The sequence below is a fragment of the Saimiri boliviensis genome, chromosome 7 (assembly GCF_048565385.1).
Source record: "Saimiri boliviensis isolate mSaiBol1 chromosome 7, mSaiBol1.pri, whole genome shotgun sequence".
In the NCBI taxonomy this organism is placed as follows: domain Eukaryota; kingdom Metazoa; phylum Chordata; class Mammalia; order Primates; family Cebidae; genus Saimiri; species Saimiri boliviensis.
The window spans coordinates 51,252,773-51,271,318 of record NC_133455.1 but is presented as its reverse complement, the minus strand read 5'-3'; the positions used below and the strand labels follow the sequence as shown (position 1 = coordinate 51,271,318).

Genomic DNA, 18,546 nt, shown 5'->3' with positions numbered 1-18,546 from the left:
AGAAACGGACAAATTTCTGAAAACATACAATCTCTTAAGATTGAACCAAGAAGAAATTGAAACACTTAACAGACCAATAAGGAGTCTCGAAACTGAATTAGTAATAAAAACCCACCAACCGGAAAAAGCCCTGAACCAGATGAATTCACAGGTGAATTCTGCCAATATAAAGAAAAGTTGGTACCATTCCTACTGAAAGTATTTCAGAAAGTTGAAGGGGATGGATTCTTCCCTAACTCAATCTATAAGGCAAGCATCATTCTGATGCCAAACTCTGGCAGAGATGCAGTGAAAAAAAGGAAACTTCAGGCCAATATTCCTAATGAACATAGATACAAAAATTCTCAACAAAATATTAGCAAACTGAATCCAGTAGCACATAAAAAAGCTAATCCGCCATGATCAAGTAGGCTTTACTCCTGGAATGCAAGGTTGGTTCAACATATATCTGCAAATCAGTGAATGTGATTCATCACATAAACATAACTAAAAACAAAAGCTACATGATTATTTCAATGATGCAAAAATGATTTCAATAAAATTCAATATTCCTTCATTTAAAAACTGTCAACAAACTAGTCATCAAAGGAATGTACTTCAAAATAGACTCATCTATAACAAATCTACAGCCAATATTATACAGAATAGGTAAAAGCTGGATGGATTCCCCTTGTAAACCACAACAAGACAAGGACGTCTACTCTCACTACTCCTATTCAGCATTGTTCTGGAAGTCCTTGCCAGATTAATCAGTTGGGAGAAAGAAAAGCAGCATCCAGGAGGAAAAGAGGAAGTAAAATTCTCTTTCTTTGCAGATAATATGATTCTATACTTAGAAAACCCCATAGTCTCTGCCCAAAGGCTCCTAGATCTGATAAATAATTTCAGCAAAGTTTCAAGATACAAAATCAATGTACAAAAATAAGTAACATTTCTATACACCAATTATGTCCAAGCTAAGAGCCAAATAAAAAATGCAATTTTATTCACATTAGCAATTCAAAGAATAAAATACTTAGAAATACACCTAACCAGGGAGGTAAAAGAGCTCTACAATTGAAATTACAGAACACTATTGAAAGCAATCAGTGATGACACAAATTAATGGAAAAACATTCCATGCTCATTGTTAGAAAGAATCAATATTGTAAAAATAGCCATACTGCCTAAAGCAATTTACAGATTCAATGCTATTCCTAGTAAGTTACAGATGACATTTTTCACAGAAGTAGAAAAATAGTATTCTAAAATTCATATGAAACAAAAGAGTTCAAATAGTCAAAGCAATCTGAAAAAGGATAAAGTCCGAGGCATTATATTACCCAACTTCAAACTATACTACAAGGCTACATTAACTAAAATGGCATAGTACTAGAACAGAAAAAGACACATAGACCAGTGGAACAGGTTAGATAACCCAGAAATAAAATTGCAGATCTACAAATATCTAATCTTTGGCAAAGTTAACAATAACAAGCAATTGGAAAAGGACTCAATTCAATAAATGGTGCTAGGATAAGTGTCTAGCCATATGCAGAAGATTAAAACCAAACCCCTTCTTTTCACCATATATAAAAATCAACTCATCATAAATTAAATATTTAAATATAAAACCTAAAACTATAAAAAACCTAGAAGAATACATAGGAAATACCATTCTGGACATAGGGCCTGGCAAAGATTTCATGATGAAAACAAAACAATTGCAACAAAAACAAAAACTGACAAGTGCAATTAAACTAAAAAGTTTCAGGACAGCAAAAGAAACTATCAATAGAGTAAACACACAACCTAGAGTATTGGAGATAATATTTGCCAACTATACGTCAAAGAAAGATCTAATATCTAGAATCTATAAAAAGTTTAAACAATTCAACAAACAAAAACCATTAAGGAATGGGAAAAGGACATTAGTCAATTTTCCCATTGTATAAAGAAATACCTGAGACTGGATAATTTATAAATAAAAGAGATTTAACTGGTTTATGGTTTTGCAGTCTGTTCAGGAAGCATGAGGATGGCATCTGCTCAGCTTCTGAGGAGGCCTCAGGAAATTTGGCAAAGACATAGGATCAGCCTAAATGCCCATGTGGTGGACTAGATAAAGAAAATTTGGTACTTCTATACTGTAGCATATTACACAACCATAAAAAGAATTTCACTTCACAGCAATATGGTTGGAGGTGGAGACCATTGTCTTAAGCAAATTAATGCAGGAACAGAAAACCAAATACTCCATGTTTATCTTTCTAAGTGTGAGCTAAACATTGAGGACGTATGAACACAGAGAAGGGAACAAAAGACATCAGGGACTACTTGAAGGTAGAGTGTGGAAGGTCAGGATGTGGAAGGTCAGGATCAAAAAGTACTTATCAGGTGCTACGCTCATTACCTGGGTGACTCGATAATCTGTAAACCAAACCCTGAAACACACAATTTACCCATTTAACAAATCTGCACATGTGCCCCCGAAACTAAGATACAAGTTGGAAAAAACAAAGTGAAGAAAAATATTTTATTTTTGTTTGTAATAATGTGCTTTGAATAGTCTAGATATTTTTCTGCTGGTTTACAAATCTACTTTTTTTGTTTGTTTGTTTGAGACAGAGTCTTACTCTGTCTCCCAGACTGGAGTGCAGTGGCACAATCTTGGCTCACTGTAACCTCTGCCTCCCAGTTTCAAGTGGTTCTCATGCCTCAGCCTCCCAAGTAGCTGCGATTACAGGTGCCTGCCACCACTCTTGGCTAACTTTTGTATTATTAGTAGAGACAGGGTTTCACCATGTTGGCCAGGCTAATCTCAAACTCTTGACCTCAGGTGATCTGTCTGCCTCACTTCCCAAAGTGCTGGGATTACAGATGTGAGCCACTGCGCCTGGCCATGGACCTACATTTTTGTTAAATGTTATGCATAGTCAAAGATAATTATAGCAAGTTGCATCTTCAAGGCAAATGCCAATGTCAGTCTCATTGAACCTCTTTGACTTAGTTTACTATCCTAAACTAAGATTTATAGTTTATTCAAGTCAAAAAGTGTGCTTGAATTAAGGTGGCATACATTGTTCATGTGAAATGCTAGAGTATTTTAATTTTATGTTTCTGTGGCCCAAGGGCATTAAAATAGATATTATGCCCTGAATCCCAGTGTCACTGACTACCTGTGAACCATGTCAGACCTAATATCAACAAAGGTCTCTTCAGCTAAGACTTCCTAGTGTCAGAAAGACAAGGACAGTAGGATCTCTAAAGCCCTTGTCATAATAGCCTACACAGTAAATGTCACAGACACAAATTCCTGCAGCCAGGCCACTAAGGCATCTACAGTCATCACGAACACTAATCTTAGCTGAAGAAGCTCTATGGAGACTACAACACTGCATTCACATAGTACCAGAACCACTGCACTCTGTCCAAATGTTGCTCACAGGCCCATCATCAGGTAAAAGCTTTCCCCTATGAAAGTCACTCTCTGACATTTGGAAGAGGAGACTGTACCAGAAAATGCACAAGCATTAATGAGGGAATACCAGAAACATGAAAGAAAAAAGGAACACAATGCTACTGAAGAAACGTGAGAGTTTCCCCGTCTGATCCCCAAATTTGCAGAAGTTTATGAGTTTATTGAAAAGGAATTTAAAATAATGATCTTAAGAAAGCCAAGAGAGACGAAAGAGAATACAAGTAGACAATTCAATGAAATCAAAATAATTCTTGAGCTCATGAATGAGAAATTCAACAAAGAAATAGATGTTATTAAAAAGAATAAGAAATGTTAGAGACAAAGAATTTAATCAATTAAGCAAAAAAAAAATTCAGTTGAGAACTTTAATAAGTAGACTAGATAAAGCGGAAGAAAGAATCTAAACTTGAAAATCAGTCTTTTGAAATTATTCACAGGAAGAAATGAAAAAAGAATGGAAAAAGTGAAGACAGCCTATGAGATTTATGGAACACCATTAAGTGAAGAAGTATTTGCATTATGTAATTTAAGAAGGGAAGAGACAGAGAAAGAAACTGCAGGCTTATTTAGTGAAATAATTTTTAAAAAACTTACAACTTACTAAGTCTTGGGAGAGATATGGATATTTGGATCCATAAAGCTCACAGATCCCAAAATAGATTAATCCAAAGAGGCACATGATAAAGTTCCAAAAGTCGAATACAATTTTAAAAGCAACAAAGAAAAGCATCAAATTACATCATAAGAGAGTTTCCATAGACCATCAGCAGATTTCTCAGTAGAAGCCTTGCAGGCCAGGGGAGAATGCCATGGTGTTGAAAGGAATAAGAAAAACAAAACAAAAAAACAAAACTACTAGCCAAGACATGTTATCCTTCAGGGATGAAGGATAAATAAGGTGTTTCACAAATAAAAGCCTAAGGAATCCATTATTATTAGACCTGCCTTATAAGAAATATTTCAGGAAGTCCTTCAAAGAGACACAAAAGGATGATTATCCCTAACATGAATACATATGAAAGTGTTAAACTTTCTTGTAGAGGTAATGATGGTTTATAAATCATACATGCCCTAGTATGAAGGTTAAAAGCCAAAATAAATAAATAGCCAATATGTTGGTTAGAAGCACAAAATATAAAAAGATACAAATTTGACATAAAACACAAATTGTGTATCAGGAGGAGCATAAAAATCTAGAGATTTTGTACGCAACAGAAGTTAAGTTTTTATCAGCTTAGAAGTGTGTATTATTGTAACCAAACAGCTTACCTTCAAACTGCCTTTAAAACCTTTTTTTTTCTTTCTTTCTTTCCTCTTTTCTCCCCAGTCTCAGGATATAGCGTTGAGAGAAGCCACACACACATTGTCCAGAATGTGCTGTGAACCTCCATGCCCTCTCCCTTTCCCACTTGATCCTCCTATGCCTTATGCACATTTATCTACCTAAATGCTTTTTAAATGCACATCATGCTCACTTATCTGATCATCTATTTTCTTAGAAGCCCCAGGACGTGAATGCTGACACAGAACAGACACCTGCAGAATTCTCTCCCCATACAGGCCACCAAAAATCATAACTAGCAAAGGGTCCAGCTGCTCACTGCTTGTAGAAAGAAGACAAAATAACAAGAGTAATGTGTGATAAAAAGAGAGGAGACTTTATTATCCATCCTAGCAAGGGGAAGAGTGGAAATTATTTTGGAAGAATTCGACCCACTGTTCCTCTTACTAGCACAGATAATTAAATGTCTTCTCTTTTTATCTATCATACTTCGTTCTTGTGATTTTGGCTTCTTTCTACAAGCGGCAAGCAGCTAGAGCCTTTACTGGTTACAAGATATTTTATATAAACCTCATGGCAACCATGAAACAAAAATCTACAGCAGATACACAAATGATAAAGTGAAAGGAGTCAAAGCTTGGCACTGTAGAAATTATCAAATAACAAAAGTAGACAAGAGAGGAAAAAAGGAACAAATAAGCTATCAAATAACTAGAAGAGAAATAAAATTGGCATAGTAAGTTCTCACTTATCAATAATCACTTTGACTGTAAAAGGATTTTATTCTTCAACCAAAATCACGTAGCTGCTGAATGAATTAAACAAGATCCACTGAATTGACAAGACTTAAGGACAGACACAGGCTGAAATTAAAAAGATGGAAGGGGAAAGTCCACGTAAATGGTATCCATAAGAGAGGAGAAGTGGCTATTGTTACATCTGATAAAATAAGACGTCAAATCAAAAGTTGTCATAAGAGACACAGAAGGTCATATTTAATGATAAAGGGGTCATTCATTAAGATAACTCAACCATTCTAAATATGTATACACCCAATATTGGAGCAGCTAAATACATAAAGCAAATATTAACATGAAAGGAGAAGTAGCAATACAATATGGTACTTCAAAATCCCACTTTCAACAAATTTTCAATCAGAAAATTAATAAGGTGATACTGGACTTAAATTGAACTTTTGACAAAATTGCCCTAACAGAAAGTTATAATTAATATAAGTTAGAAAAGTATTACCTCTGTTTCCTATGTTTTAAAGCAACAAGGGTTGTCTGAGTTTATTTTCATACCTCTGGTGCTTAGAATACAAATTTCAGTTTAGAAGGAAGTTTTTATTATATTGAGAAAGCAAACTGCAGCTGATAATAGAGAAATGGTTGCTGTCTTATTTGTGTATGTATGACTCAAGTTTACACAGGTAAGTCAGAAGCTACATAAATAAGAATGTGCCCAAATCTGGAATGATTTTAAGTCCCCTAATAATGTAGAAAGCAGGAAAGCCAATTAGAAGGATGACGTTATTGCTGAGCAAATTTGAGGACAGGATACCTCTAAAGGGAAGTAAATTATAGTCATTGGTTAGAAAAACTTATATAAATTTTTTTATTTAGTATTTTTCAAATTTACGGATATTCATAGTATCTTTTCTGTAATATGCTTGATAAAAGATACTGAAAAGTGTTGCTGAACAAACCTAAAAATTCAGATTCTGTCAGACGGTTATCTTAAGAGAGGATCATTCTATTCAATTAAGAATGAAGCTGATTTGAAGCTAGACTCCAATAGTTGAAAGGGTTGGTTTCTTTCCAGTTAACCTGCATTATTAGGTATACCTCTTCAGGTGTGCCAACTGAATGCATGGGTGTTTTATGTCACCGTTTTTCCATTGTGAATTTTGAACTTCAATTTTTCTTTCCCAAGAAATTATGACTGAATTTACTGTATTTAGTTTCCACGCCTGTCCATCAGTCACATAGTTTTTGTTCAGTTTCTCAGCTCTTCAATTACTGTTGCCAGTTAACAAAAGGAAAAGTAGTAAGATAATCAGGCTTATGTCCCTCTAGATTTTTCTCTTTGGAGTTTTGATTCCTCAAGTGCTACTGCCTTTAGTTTTCTGATGTATTCAAAAGATATTTCATTTTTATATTTTTTCCAGCTTGTCTGGTTGTACTTGAGAAAAAGAGAGAGATAAGAGAGAGAGTGAGAGAGAGAGAGAGATTGTTGGGCAAAATGCTAGTCAGCCTTTGACAGAGGGGTCAACTATATGTGTAATATTAACACCAGCATCTTTATATTTTAAATGTGAATTCCAATGTGGAGCAAAAAGAAGAAAATTGAATGTAGGGAAAATGGATATAACCACAGGAATATTGATGCCAAAAAATAATGACGATCTGTCATGTGAACCAGAAGTCAATGAGGCATCACTGAAATAATCTATTTTTATTTAACATCTGTTGGCACAAGTGAATAGTAATTTTTGCTTGTTTGGTAGTTTATGGACCTTGAAGGTAATACTAACTTTCATCTTGTTTGGCCTTCACTTTATTCCCTGATAATTCATCAGAGTTTTATTTAGTTTTTTATTCATTTTTATTTTGGACTAAAATTAATTTGACAACACTATAATTTTTCCGTTTCCCTTTTGCTTAATTTTCAGCTTCATTTGAGTCTTGAGTTGTGTTCAATTTTATGTAAAATTAGGAAAGGTGCATAGGTCTCATGCCCATTATTATTTTCTCCTCTCCTTTTTTTCTATTTTGGATATTTAATTTTTAGTATTACCAGTTTTAAAGCCGATAAACCTTTCCATGTGTTACCATCGTCAGAAATTATCTACACATTTAGTAGTCACTAATAATCTGGGATAGCATTCTCCAATAAACTGATCTCTCCAATATGGTAGGTACATGTGACTATTAAACTCTTGAAATGGGTTAGTGTTACTGAGAAATTGATAGTGTAAGTGTTTGCTTAATTTTAACTAATCTAAATTTTAAATTGCCACATGTGTCTAGTAGCTACTGTATTGTACAGTCAGATCTAGAACATATATAATTTACTTAGGTAAATTTACCCCAAACTACTCTACAAAAATGTCTAATTTTACATTATATTTACACAAAATATATTTTTGAATTTTCCAATGTAGGCATTTATTCCTTTGTGTTACTAATAAAATAATGTCAAGGTTAGTAATGAGGAATTTAACTGTTGAAAAGGTTATACTATTCTTTTTTTTATTTCAAACCACTATACTTCTTGAAATAATAAGATACCTCATAGTTAAGATAACTATAAAATATAAATTTATACTAAGTTTTTTGCTTCAATTATCATGGTTACAAAAATAACAAATTCCTTAATATAGTTTTGTTTACTCAAAGGAATTGGGAGTTAAATAATATTTGATTAAATACTTGTGAGATTTTATTTCATTAATTATATCTTGTTCCTAAATTTTATTTAGATTTATATTCTATGTTCACTAATAATATACAATTAGCAGTCTGTAATTGATAAAATAGTAGTATCTTTTTGACAGTTTGAGGAATTTTAATAGAAAAATAAATGGATAGTTTCTAGAATATTTGGGGAAAGAAGTCATCCATATTACTTTGACATTTTTCTAAGTCATTAATGATCTCACAATTTTTCCTTTGCATTAAATAAATACTAAAGTTATTTTAATGGAAATGGAAGGGATTTTCTAACTTTCAGAGAAGAAGCCACTTTTATCATCCACTATGGAATATCATACCTTTCAATTTATTAGTGTCAGCATGACAATGGCTACTATAATGATATTTTTAAAAATCAGTAAACAAGTTTAGGAACAAAAGCAATAGGAATATACTGCTAAAACATAATAAATACTAAGTTAAAAATATATAATGATGAAATTTGCCATCAAGTAAGAGTTCAGTGCTAATGCACGGTGTATTTTAATCAATTACTCAGATTAATTGTAGTTTATTTGGCAGGGGATGAGGGATAGCCAAAAAAAAAAAAAAGTTACAACTTTCAAAAATGCTGGTAATATCAAGATATCAGCTGTCCCTTGCTTTGCCACAAATTCTGTATTTTAATTTTTTAATTGACAATGTTATACATCATGTTATTTTTAAATTGTGCTTTAGGTTCTGGGGTACATATGCAAATTATGCAGGATTGTTGCATAGGTACATACATGGCAAGGTGGTTTGCTGCCTCCATACGCCCCATCACCTGTATCTGGCATTTCTCCCCATATTATCTCTCCCCAACCTACCCACTCCCTACTGTCCCTCCCCTAGCCACGCCCAACAGACCCCAGCATGTGATGTTTCTCTCCGTTTCCATGTGTTCTCATTGTTCAACACCCACCTATGAGTGAGAACATGTGGTGTTTGATTTTCTGTTCTTGTGTCAGTTTGCTGAGAATGATGGTTTCCAGGTTCATCAAGGTCCCTACAAAGGACATGAACTCATCATTTTTTATGGCTGCATTGTATTTCATGGTGTATATGTGCCACATTTTCCTTGTCCAGTCTATCATCGATGGACATTTGGGTTGGTTCCAGGTCTTTGCTATTGTCAACAGTGCCAGAATAAACATATGTGTGCATGTGTCTATAACAGAATGATTTATAATCCTTTGGATATATACCCAGTAATGGGATCACTAGGTCAAATGGAATTTCTATTTCTAAATATTTGAGGAATTGCCACACTGCCTTACATAATGGTTGAACTAGTTTACACTCCCACCAACAGTGTAAAAGTGTTCCTATTTCTCCACATCCTCTCTAGCATCTGTTGTCTCCAGATTTTTTAATGATCGCCATTCTAACTGGCATGAGATGGTATCTCAACGTGGTTTTGATTTGTATTTATCTAATGACCAGTGATGATGAGCATTTTTTCATATGTTTGTTGGCCTCCTGTATGTCTTCTTTTGTAAAGTGTCTGTTCATGTCCTTTGCTCGCTTTTGAATGGGCTTGTTTGTTTTTTTTCTTGTAAATCTGTTTTAGTTCTTTGTAGATTCTGGATATCAGCCCTTTGTCAGATGGGTAGACTGCAAAATTTTTTTTCCCATTCTGTTGGTTGCTGATTCGCTCTAATGACTGTTTCTTTTGCCATGCAGAAGCTGTGGAGTTTGATTAGGTCTCATTTGTCTACTTTGGCTTTTGTTGCCAATGCTTTTGGTGTTTTGGTCATGAAGTCCTTGCCTACACCTATGTCCTGAATGGTTTTGCCTAGATTTTCTTCTAGAGTTTTTATGGTGTTAGGTCTTATGTTTAAGTCTTTAATCCATCTGGAGTTAATTTTAGCGTAAGGTGTCAGGAAGGGGTCCAGTTTCTGCTTTCTGCACATGGCCAGCCAGTTTTCCCAACATCATTTATTCAACAGGGAATCCTTTCCCCATTGCTTGTTTTTGTCAGGTTTGTCAAAGATCAGATGACTATAGATATATTGTATTGCCTCTGAGGCCTCTGTTCTGTTTCATTAGTCTATATCTGTTTTGGTGCACCATGCTGTTTTGATTAGTGTAGCCTTGTAGTATAGTTTGAAGTCCGGTAGTGTGATGCCTCCCACTTTCTTCTTTTTGCTTAGAATTGACTTGGCTATGCAGGCTCTCTTTTGGTTCCATATGAAGTTTAAGGTGTTTTTTTCCAGTTCTGTGAAGGTCATTGGTAGCTTTCTGGGGATAATGTTGAATCTGTAAATTACTTTGGGTAGTATGGCCATTTTCACAATATTGATTCTTCCTAACCACAGCATTGAATGTTTTTCCATCTGTTTGTGTCCTCTCTCATACATCATGTTTTTAATAGTGAATATTTTTTAAATTCTCCATCTCTAGTTTCATATATAAACCAAAGACATGGGCATTTGAATCATCTAGAGTTCTCTAAACTAACTTATGGCCTAATAGGCATTGAAAATGTGATCTTTAATAGCTGCAAAATTATTCATTTTGGTTGCTTTTTGCCTACACTGTTGAAATCAACCAAACCTATCCTTTTATACATTTTAATGAGTTATCTAAATGTATTACGTCTTCCATCACACAAGTTTTCTAAAATATAAGAAAAGTGTTTGAATAAGATATGATTAAAAACATGGCCCTATTTTTCAGTCCTAGGATTATCAACTTTAGGGCATTTATATTTTTCATTTTGGCTTGTTTTTACATAGCATTTAAAGTTACAGGTGTATCAACCTCATTTTAAACATTAAAACTTTACACTAATTTTTGTTATACTTTAACCTGCTTTTAATAATTTAATGTTTAAATAGTTGTTTCCTTCTGCTCTAACAGTCCTCTCAGATGAGGTCATTTTTGACCATCAACTTTTAATTTCAAATTACAAATGTATACATATTTGATTACTTAAATTTTATTTCAAATTGCAAATGTATCTGTAATTCGTCAAAAAAGGACCTGCCTTTTTTTCTAGTTTGCCTTTTATTCATTCTCTTCCTTGTTATCCCATTTTCATCCTTACTTTCTATGCCCTTCCTTGTTCTCAAAGAATTAAAGATTACCCTAGCAGCCTTGCATACTGTTAGAGGGTACTCACAATAATTATTCAAGTAATTTTTTAACAAAGACTAATAATAGGTTATTTTCTACTCTGAAGTTCAAGGTGATGCTGCTGTGTCTATATCAGGACATGTACATTTTACCTTTGGCATTTATTGTGCTAAAGAGCTGCTCCTAGATAATTTTGAATATGCAGAGAAAAATACCAGCGGGCAGCTACTCAAACATTATTTTTGACAGTGGATTGTACCATTATGTGAAGTCTTATAAAGATGCCAAGTTATTAAACCAATCATATTCTAAATTTTGCAAATTGGGTGATGACAATTTACTTATAAAAGCATTAAGTAATATTTTGTCTTAGCTGCATTCGGTGACACTTGCATAATCACACATGCACATGCACACAGATTCATGACAGAATAAATTATCGGCTTAATGTTGAGCAAGAATTCAGTATATGTTATTAAATTAAATTTTTTCTTCATCCAGACCAGTGTAAAAGTTCTGTTGCTTCTTCAGAAAGTCATAGTCTACCTCTACACTGTCCAATAAGTAGCCTCTGGCCTCATGTGGTTATTGAACTCTTGAAATGTGGCAAGTCCAATTTGAGATTTGGTATTAAAAACAGACTGGAAGATATCTTACCAGTAATTTTTATATTCATTGCATATTGAAATAATATTTTGGATATATGTATTTTAATAAAATATATTATTAGAGCCAATTTCACTTTATTTTTCTTATTTCTCTGAATGTGGCTTCTAGAACATTTTAAACTACATCTATTTCTTGGATTTGTAGCTCACATTATATGTCCATTGGACCATACCAGTTGCATTAGCTCATTTTGCTTTGCTGTAAAGGAATACCTGAGGCTGGTTAAGTTATAAAGAAAAGAAGTGTATTTTGTCTCAGGGGTCTGCAGACTGTGCAAGAAGCACGGGGCCAGATCTGGTTCTCGTGAGTTCTCAGAAGGCTTAGAATCATGGTGGAAGGCTCAGGGAGAGCAGGCATCTATCATAGCGAGAGAGGAAGCAAGGAGGTGCCTGGCTCTTTAAACCAGCTCTCATGTGAACAAGTAGAGTGAGTGAGAACTCACTTTTTACCATGGGGAAGGCACCAAGCCTCCCCACTAGGCCCCACCTTCAACATTGGGGGTCACATTTCAACATGAGATTTGGAGGGAGCAAATATCCAAACTATGTCACCAATTTAGTTCATCATCATGGCTCTAACTACATTATTACAAAAAATGAAATGTAATAAGATAATTTTATTCTTGGAGTATCTTTACATTTGCACATGATGTTTTTTTTTTTTTTTTTTTTTTTCTCTCAGAAAACGAATGTGGAATAGTAATGGCACATTGGATGTTTAACCACAATTTAACTAAAACCTCTTTTGACACCCTTATTGTTATAAGGGTATAGATAGCCTCTTCTATAGATGAAAATTACTGGGAATAATTCTAGGTGGTTGCACTTCATAGACATTATTTATCAGTGATTCATTTTATATTCAAATTAATTATTTTATGTTTTCAATGGCTGTTTACAACCCTGATTTTTTGTAGGATAATGAAACTGTCACTTTTTTCTCACTATTGAGGTCAAATGCACCTTTAGGGCCAAGATTATCTGTAACAGTTAGGGAAGATGTTAAAGTAAAATTGGTGATGTGAGAACTTAAAAAGTTTGTTCATTTGGTGGCCCATCTTCTACTGAAGTTCATGCTTTCTCTTTGAGATACCCCTCTCCCCACTCTTCAGACCTCAATTCAGCCACTTTAATCAACAGGTCACAGACATTATCTTTACTCTCCACTGCTGTGGTCCTTGAGTGATTGTTAATACTATTTTGAAAAGAATCCTTCTATCAAAATACTCTTGTTTCCCTCTGTGTCTTTCACTGTTAGACCCTCTTAGCTACCATAAAATCTATCATCCTTCAGAACAGACACATTTTCAAAATCTCTTAAGTTTGAGATTGCCTTCTCTCTACAATGACACCCATTTTTTCTCACCTTGCCTTCGTTTTCATCAAACTTTTTCTTATGTGACTTCTATTCTTTTACCTCACTATTGTATATTTCTTTTATTCTGGTTATTCCTGCCTTGCCTTCTTATGTGACTTCTAGTCTTTTACCCCACTGTTGTATTTTTATTCCATTCTGGTTATTTTTGCCTTACCTCCCCATAATTCCTGCCTATTCGGGAGTGTCCAGACGGCCTTTCCAGCATTGATTTCCCATCCCTTGTATCACACCCCAATCTGTGCTATTCCTACTTAGCCTCCCAGGCCACTAATTGAGTCCACAAAAACCAACTAGCTGTTCTCAAGTCTTTTCACATTTATGTTGTGCTCCAAAAAAAATCCTAGAATACTTACTCCCAAATTTTGTTCTCCTCAGGTCAACTGTTCCCTCTCAATTTCCACACTCTTAGAAACCAACATGCCTCCTCATTTACTTAGAAAAATATATCAAACTACAAACTGGTGTTAATTTTGCCAACCTCCCACCTCTGTGGTTCATCATTCTAAGCATCTGGAAATGTTTAAATACCTAAAAATTTTATGTACTTTGATTGGTCTTCGGGTTATAAAGATGTATGTTCCTAAGGCGCTCATAGTTTAATGGAGGAAATATACAAAAACAAAAGAATTCTAGAATGAGATACATGTTTATAGAAAAGACAGAAATGTTATTGGAACATTGGGGTGGAAATATTTGAATCTTCATGAATCTTTATGAAATGATATGAAAAATTAAGGATATGGTAAAATATATTACATTATTTAGGATGAGTAGGCAGGTTTTTGTCAACTGTGTCTTTGATGATAAATGAATTAACTCTTCATACACACACACACACACACACACACACACACATTTTTTTTTAAATAAGCCGTGAAAGCATTTGAAGATGGAAAAAAAAAAAAAATCCGTGCTCTCAATGAACCACTAATGAGGTCAACACAATTCTATTTTTCTATTTCATTTTTTCCATTCTGTGATATGGTACTTTCTGCAAAAGACTCTTATTCTCCTGCATCTGTTAGTAACCTTGGATTCCTTTTGATTGAAGAACCTTTTGACTTCCAAGGCCACAATGGCATTTATTTCTTTATCGGCTATCTATCCTATAAATGTCCTTGGAATAGGAAAAATGTGTACTTGAAATCAGAGTAACCTTTATCAGAGGAATTCACAAGAAGGAACAAATTCATATAAATATTTACTGCCTTAGTCGATACTTATGTATGTATATTTTGTGTATATCCTTACTTAGAATACAGCAATCAAATTTGGAGACAAAATTAGAAGGGATAATGTCAAGGTGAAAGAGATTTTATCTTTGATCATTACATGAACATGACAGATCTATTACAGAGATCAGCTCAATTGCTCTTTTAAAAACTGAAAAGCAGTGGCTGTGAATTCTACTTTTGAAGTATCTCATTCCACTTCTGTGATGTGTATTTGGTTACATCTGGGTCCAAACAAGAAATGCCTCCTCATGATTATACAGTCTGATATATTGATTATATGGCTATATTCCATCATGATATAATGAGTGTGGTTGTATTCAACAGTGTTTTAAAAATATAAATGAAATTATTTAGATTTATTTGCCAGGAATAATTTGAATTCACTGTCTCATATTCAGGTTCAAAACATTATTTGTGGCTGGAGAACGATGTGATATAGAGACCCTGGAATGGTCCAAAAATGTCTTCAGAGTACCTGTCTTAGACCATTGGTGGCAAACTGGTGAGCATTTTTCTAGCATGTACATATGTATTAAATAAATGTCCCAAAACACTGCAGGGATTGGAAGAAACTTTTGAGCTATGACCAGATCAGGCACAAACTGAGGATTTGAGTGGTTCAGGTTTCAGTAAAAATAAGCAATTTTTTTATTGTTGTGTTGTTAATAATGTCTTCATAAGTGATGTTGATGCCACCATTGTCTTGGTCCCTAGGTATAAAACACTAAAGACTTCTTTATCTGCTCTTTTTTGTTTCCTATATCTGGTAAGTTACTAAGCCTTATATTTTCCTTTAAAGTATATTTTGGGTTCATCCCACCTTCAGTATTCCCATTGCCTTTGAACTGTGGCAGCTGCTTATCATCTGTTCTGATTTAAAGTATCCTAATCACTCATCTCTGTTCTTTCTGCTTTTTTATACACCCTGTACACTGCTCCCAGAATATCTTTATAAAGCCTTGTTCCTCTCACAGGACTGTCTGGCCACCTTCTATATTCTGCAAAATCTAATATAATCTACCTAGCATTCAAGGCAGAGACATTTATTTTTCTTCAAAACAATCATTATTACATATGTAATTTATTCATTTAATTTACTTTGTTTATTCTCTGTAGTCCTCCCACTAAGTGTTCTTGGGAAACAAATTTTCATATTAAATGGATCGACTATAAACTTTGTAATAAGCAGACAATTACCACAACAAAAACGCTTCTTCTTCTTTGGAGGGATGGCTATATACATGAGAGTCGGTACATTGTCTAGAAGCTGTTTATCTCCTCACCAAGTATAGAGATTTTAAACAGTTTGACCCACTGAAAGCAACTTCATAGTTGCCTTCCTTGGCAATCCTACAACCTTCATATATACATATTTTGGTTCAGTCCCAGTTAGTTCAATGAATTAGATTGACATTTTTATATAAATGTTTTCAGTATTCTCAACTTCTGTGCTTCCGGGGCAGAATATCCAATTTGGGTTAAAAATGAATCAGATTACTTCACAAAAAATTAGTTCTGATTATAAAAATGATTTTCATGTAAAAGATTAACTGAATGACTAAACCTCAAATTCAGTGTTTGATATTTCTGAAATTGTTGATTCTGAGAAATTATACTTTTTATATTATGTCCTTGAATTTTGTTCTTTAACAGTATGTTTTCTGGCTGGGCATGGTGGCTCACGCCTATAATTCCTGCAGTTTGGAGGCCAAGGCAGGTGGATCACTAGAGGTCAGGAGTTTGAGACCAGTCTGGCCAACATGTGAAACCCATCTCTACTTAAAATACAAAAAAACTAGCTGGGCATGGTGGCGCATGCCCATAATTCCAGCTACTCGGGAAGCTGAAGCAGAAGAATCACTTGAACCCGAGAGGTAGAGGTTTCAGTGAGGTGAGGTCCTGTCTTTGCACTCCAGCCTGGGCAACAGAGCAAAATTCAGTCTCAAAAAAAGTTTTCTCCTTTTAAATATGAAATATAAAATGAATGATCAGAGCAGAAGACACTTTCCTTACATTTTCCCTAAGATGAAAATCAGAAGGTTTCTGTTCCCTCCAGTTTTATTTACTAAGGGGAAATTGGGTACTACTTACTTAGACTCATTTTTGTAACTATTTAGAAAATACCAAATATAATACTGTTGAGAACAATGCTATGTGTAGAAATACATAAAAACAAGTGGAGAATTATTCCTTCTGCAAGAAGGATATTTACAGAATTTAAGTATTCCCATTAGCCAGGAAAGTTTTAACAGTTATTTTCTTGGTTGTGAACTGGAAAATGTTTTGTCACCTTTAAGATAATTTCCTTTATCTGGTCAAAATGGAGGAATTACTTCTCACATAAATGTGACCTGACACAAACGCTTGCGGAGGAGTTCTGTGTTTCCTTCTTAAAGGTGACTGTGTCGAAACTCACTGAAGAAAGCCAACACATTCATAAATACAATTATAATATTCTTTTACTTTTTCTTAATACATAATAGCATATGTGGATATATGTAGTTAGTGTATTCAGGCTTGCAGAAAAGCTCACCGAAGCCTGTGACAAGCATATGAGGTCCCTGGTGATACTGAGTTTCATGAGAATTTGCAATTTTTATTAAATGTATTATTCCAAGAGAATTAATAGCCACGTTGTGTCAATGTGCTGTCACTATAATCAGGTTGGAGTGACTGTTATTTGCCATAGAAAACATGTGGATTTTACTAATGAAATGACTGATTTTTTTCAATTTCCATTGTCCTCATCCCATTTGATTTTCCAGCGTTTGGTTTTCTGTCTCGCTAAACTACACAAATATATTTGGATGGGTAGATAAATAGCTACTAGCTAGATCACTAGATCATTTTGTGCTTTGTAAAATAATTTCAATATAGGTGAATCAGAGGTCAACTACTAACAGGAATGTAGACAGGATCTCTACTCATTTGCATAAAAATAAGTTTATCATTTTTAAAGTTGTATGTTGTGATAAGTAGTTACAAAATGATACTGAAGAACCAGGCATGGTGGCTCATGCCCTTAATCTCAGCACTTTGGGAGGTCAAGGAGGGTGGGTCACAAGGTCAGGAGTTCAAGACCAGTCTGACCAACATGATGAAACCCCATCTCTGCTAAAAATACAAAAATTAGCCAGGCGTGGTGGTGTGTGCCTGTAATCCTAGCTACTCAGGAGGCTGAGTCAGGAGAATCGCTTGAACTCTGGAGGTAGAGGTTGCAGTGAGCTGAGATTGCACCACTGCACTCCAGCCTGGGCAACAGAGGCTGGGCAATCAAACTCAAACACACACACGCGCGCGCGCACACACACACACACACACACGAAGTTCAACATTTTCAACCATTCTTCCTTAAAGTTCTATCAAATTGATGTTTGATTCCAAGGGAAAGGGCAAGTATGTTATGAGTTATTATGAACTCTTAACAAAACATCTGATATTTCTAGTGCATTCATGAGTTTCCTAGTTTTGTATTTCAAATAGGTGGTAATGCATTTCTTTAAGAAATGTGCTAGTAAACACATGTTAATGTTTAAGAGAAGGTATTTTCTTTTTCAAATTTCAAATTTTCTACAGGGTCCCCTTTTCTTGTTATTGACTTAGAAGCTGAATTTTTTTACATACTTGTACACTTCTATGAACCTTTCATATAAATTCAGATATATCTGATTTCATATGTATATGGATAATTCACGAAAGTTTGCTCTCTGATTACATTGATATATGTGTACAAATGAGCTGCTTAGAAACTGAGATATATAATTTGAAATAAGGGATATGTTAAGTAACTATAATGTGTGGATAAAAATTAGTACCTTTGACTTGAGTTGTAAGAAGGGACTCTGCAATCAATTTATTTATATGACCATGTTTTATCAGGGTTCTCCAGAGAGACAGAATTCATAGATAGAGATACAGATTTAAAAGAGGAGACTTGTTATATAGATTGGCTGACTTGATTATGGAGTCTAAAAAGTCCTGTAACAG

General features: G+C 34.4%; 1 protein-coding gene across 2 annotated transcripts in view; it reads left to right on the top strand.

The window, feature by feature from the left end:
• Positions 1-18,546, top strand: part of ACSS3 (acyl-CoA synthetase short chain family member 3) — a 175,008-nt gene that overhangs the window by 91,043 nt on the left and 65,419 nt on the right. For both annotated transcript variants that reach the window (XR_012518404.1, XM_003927836.4), the window contains exon 9: positions 14,958-15,061. Coding sequence is in view for 1 of the 2 variants with exons in the window: in XM_003927836.4 (XP_003927885.3) it covers positions 14,958-15,061 (104 nt within the window). In the remaining variant the exon portion in view is untranslated. The remainder of the gene's footprint in view (positions 1-14,957; positions 15,062-18,546) is intronic.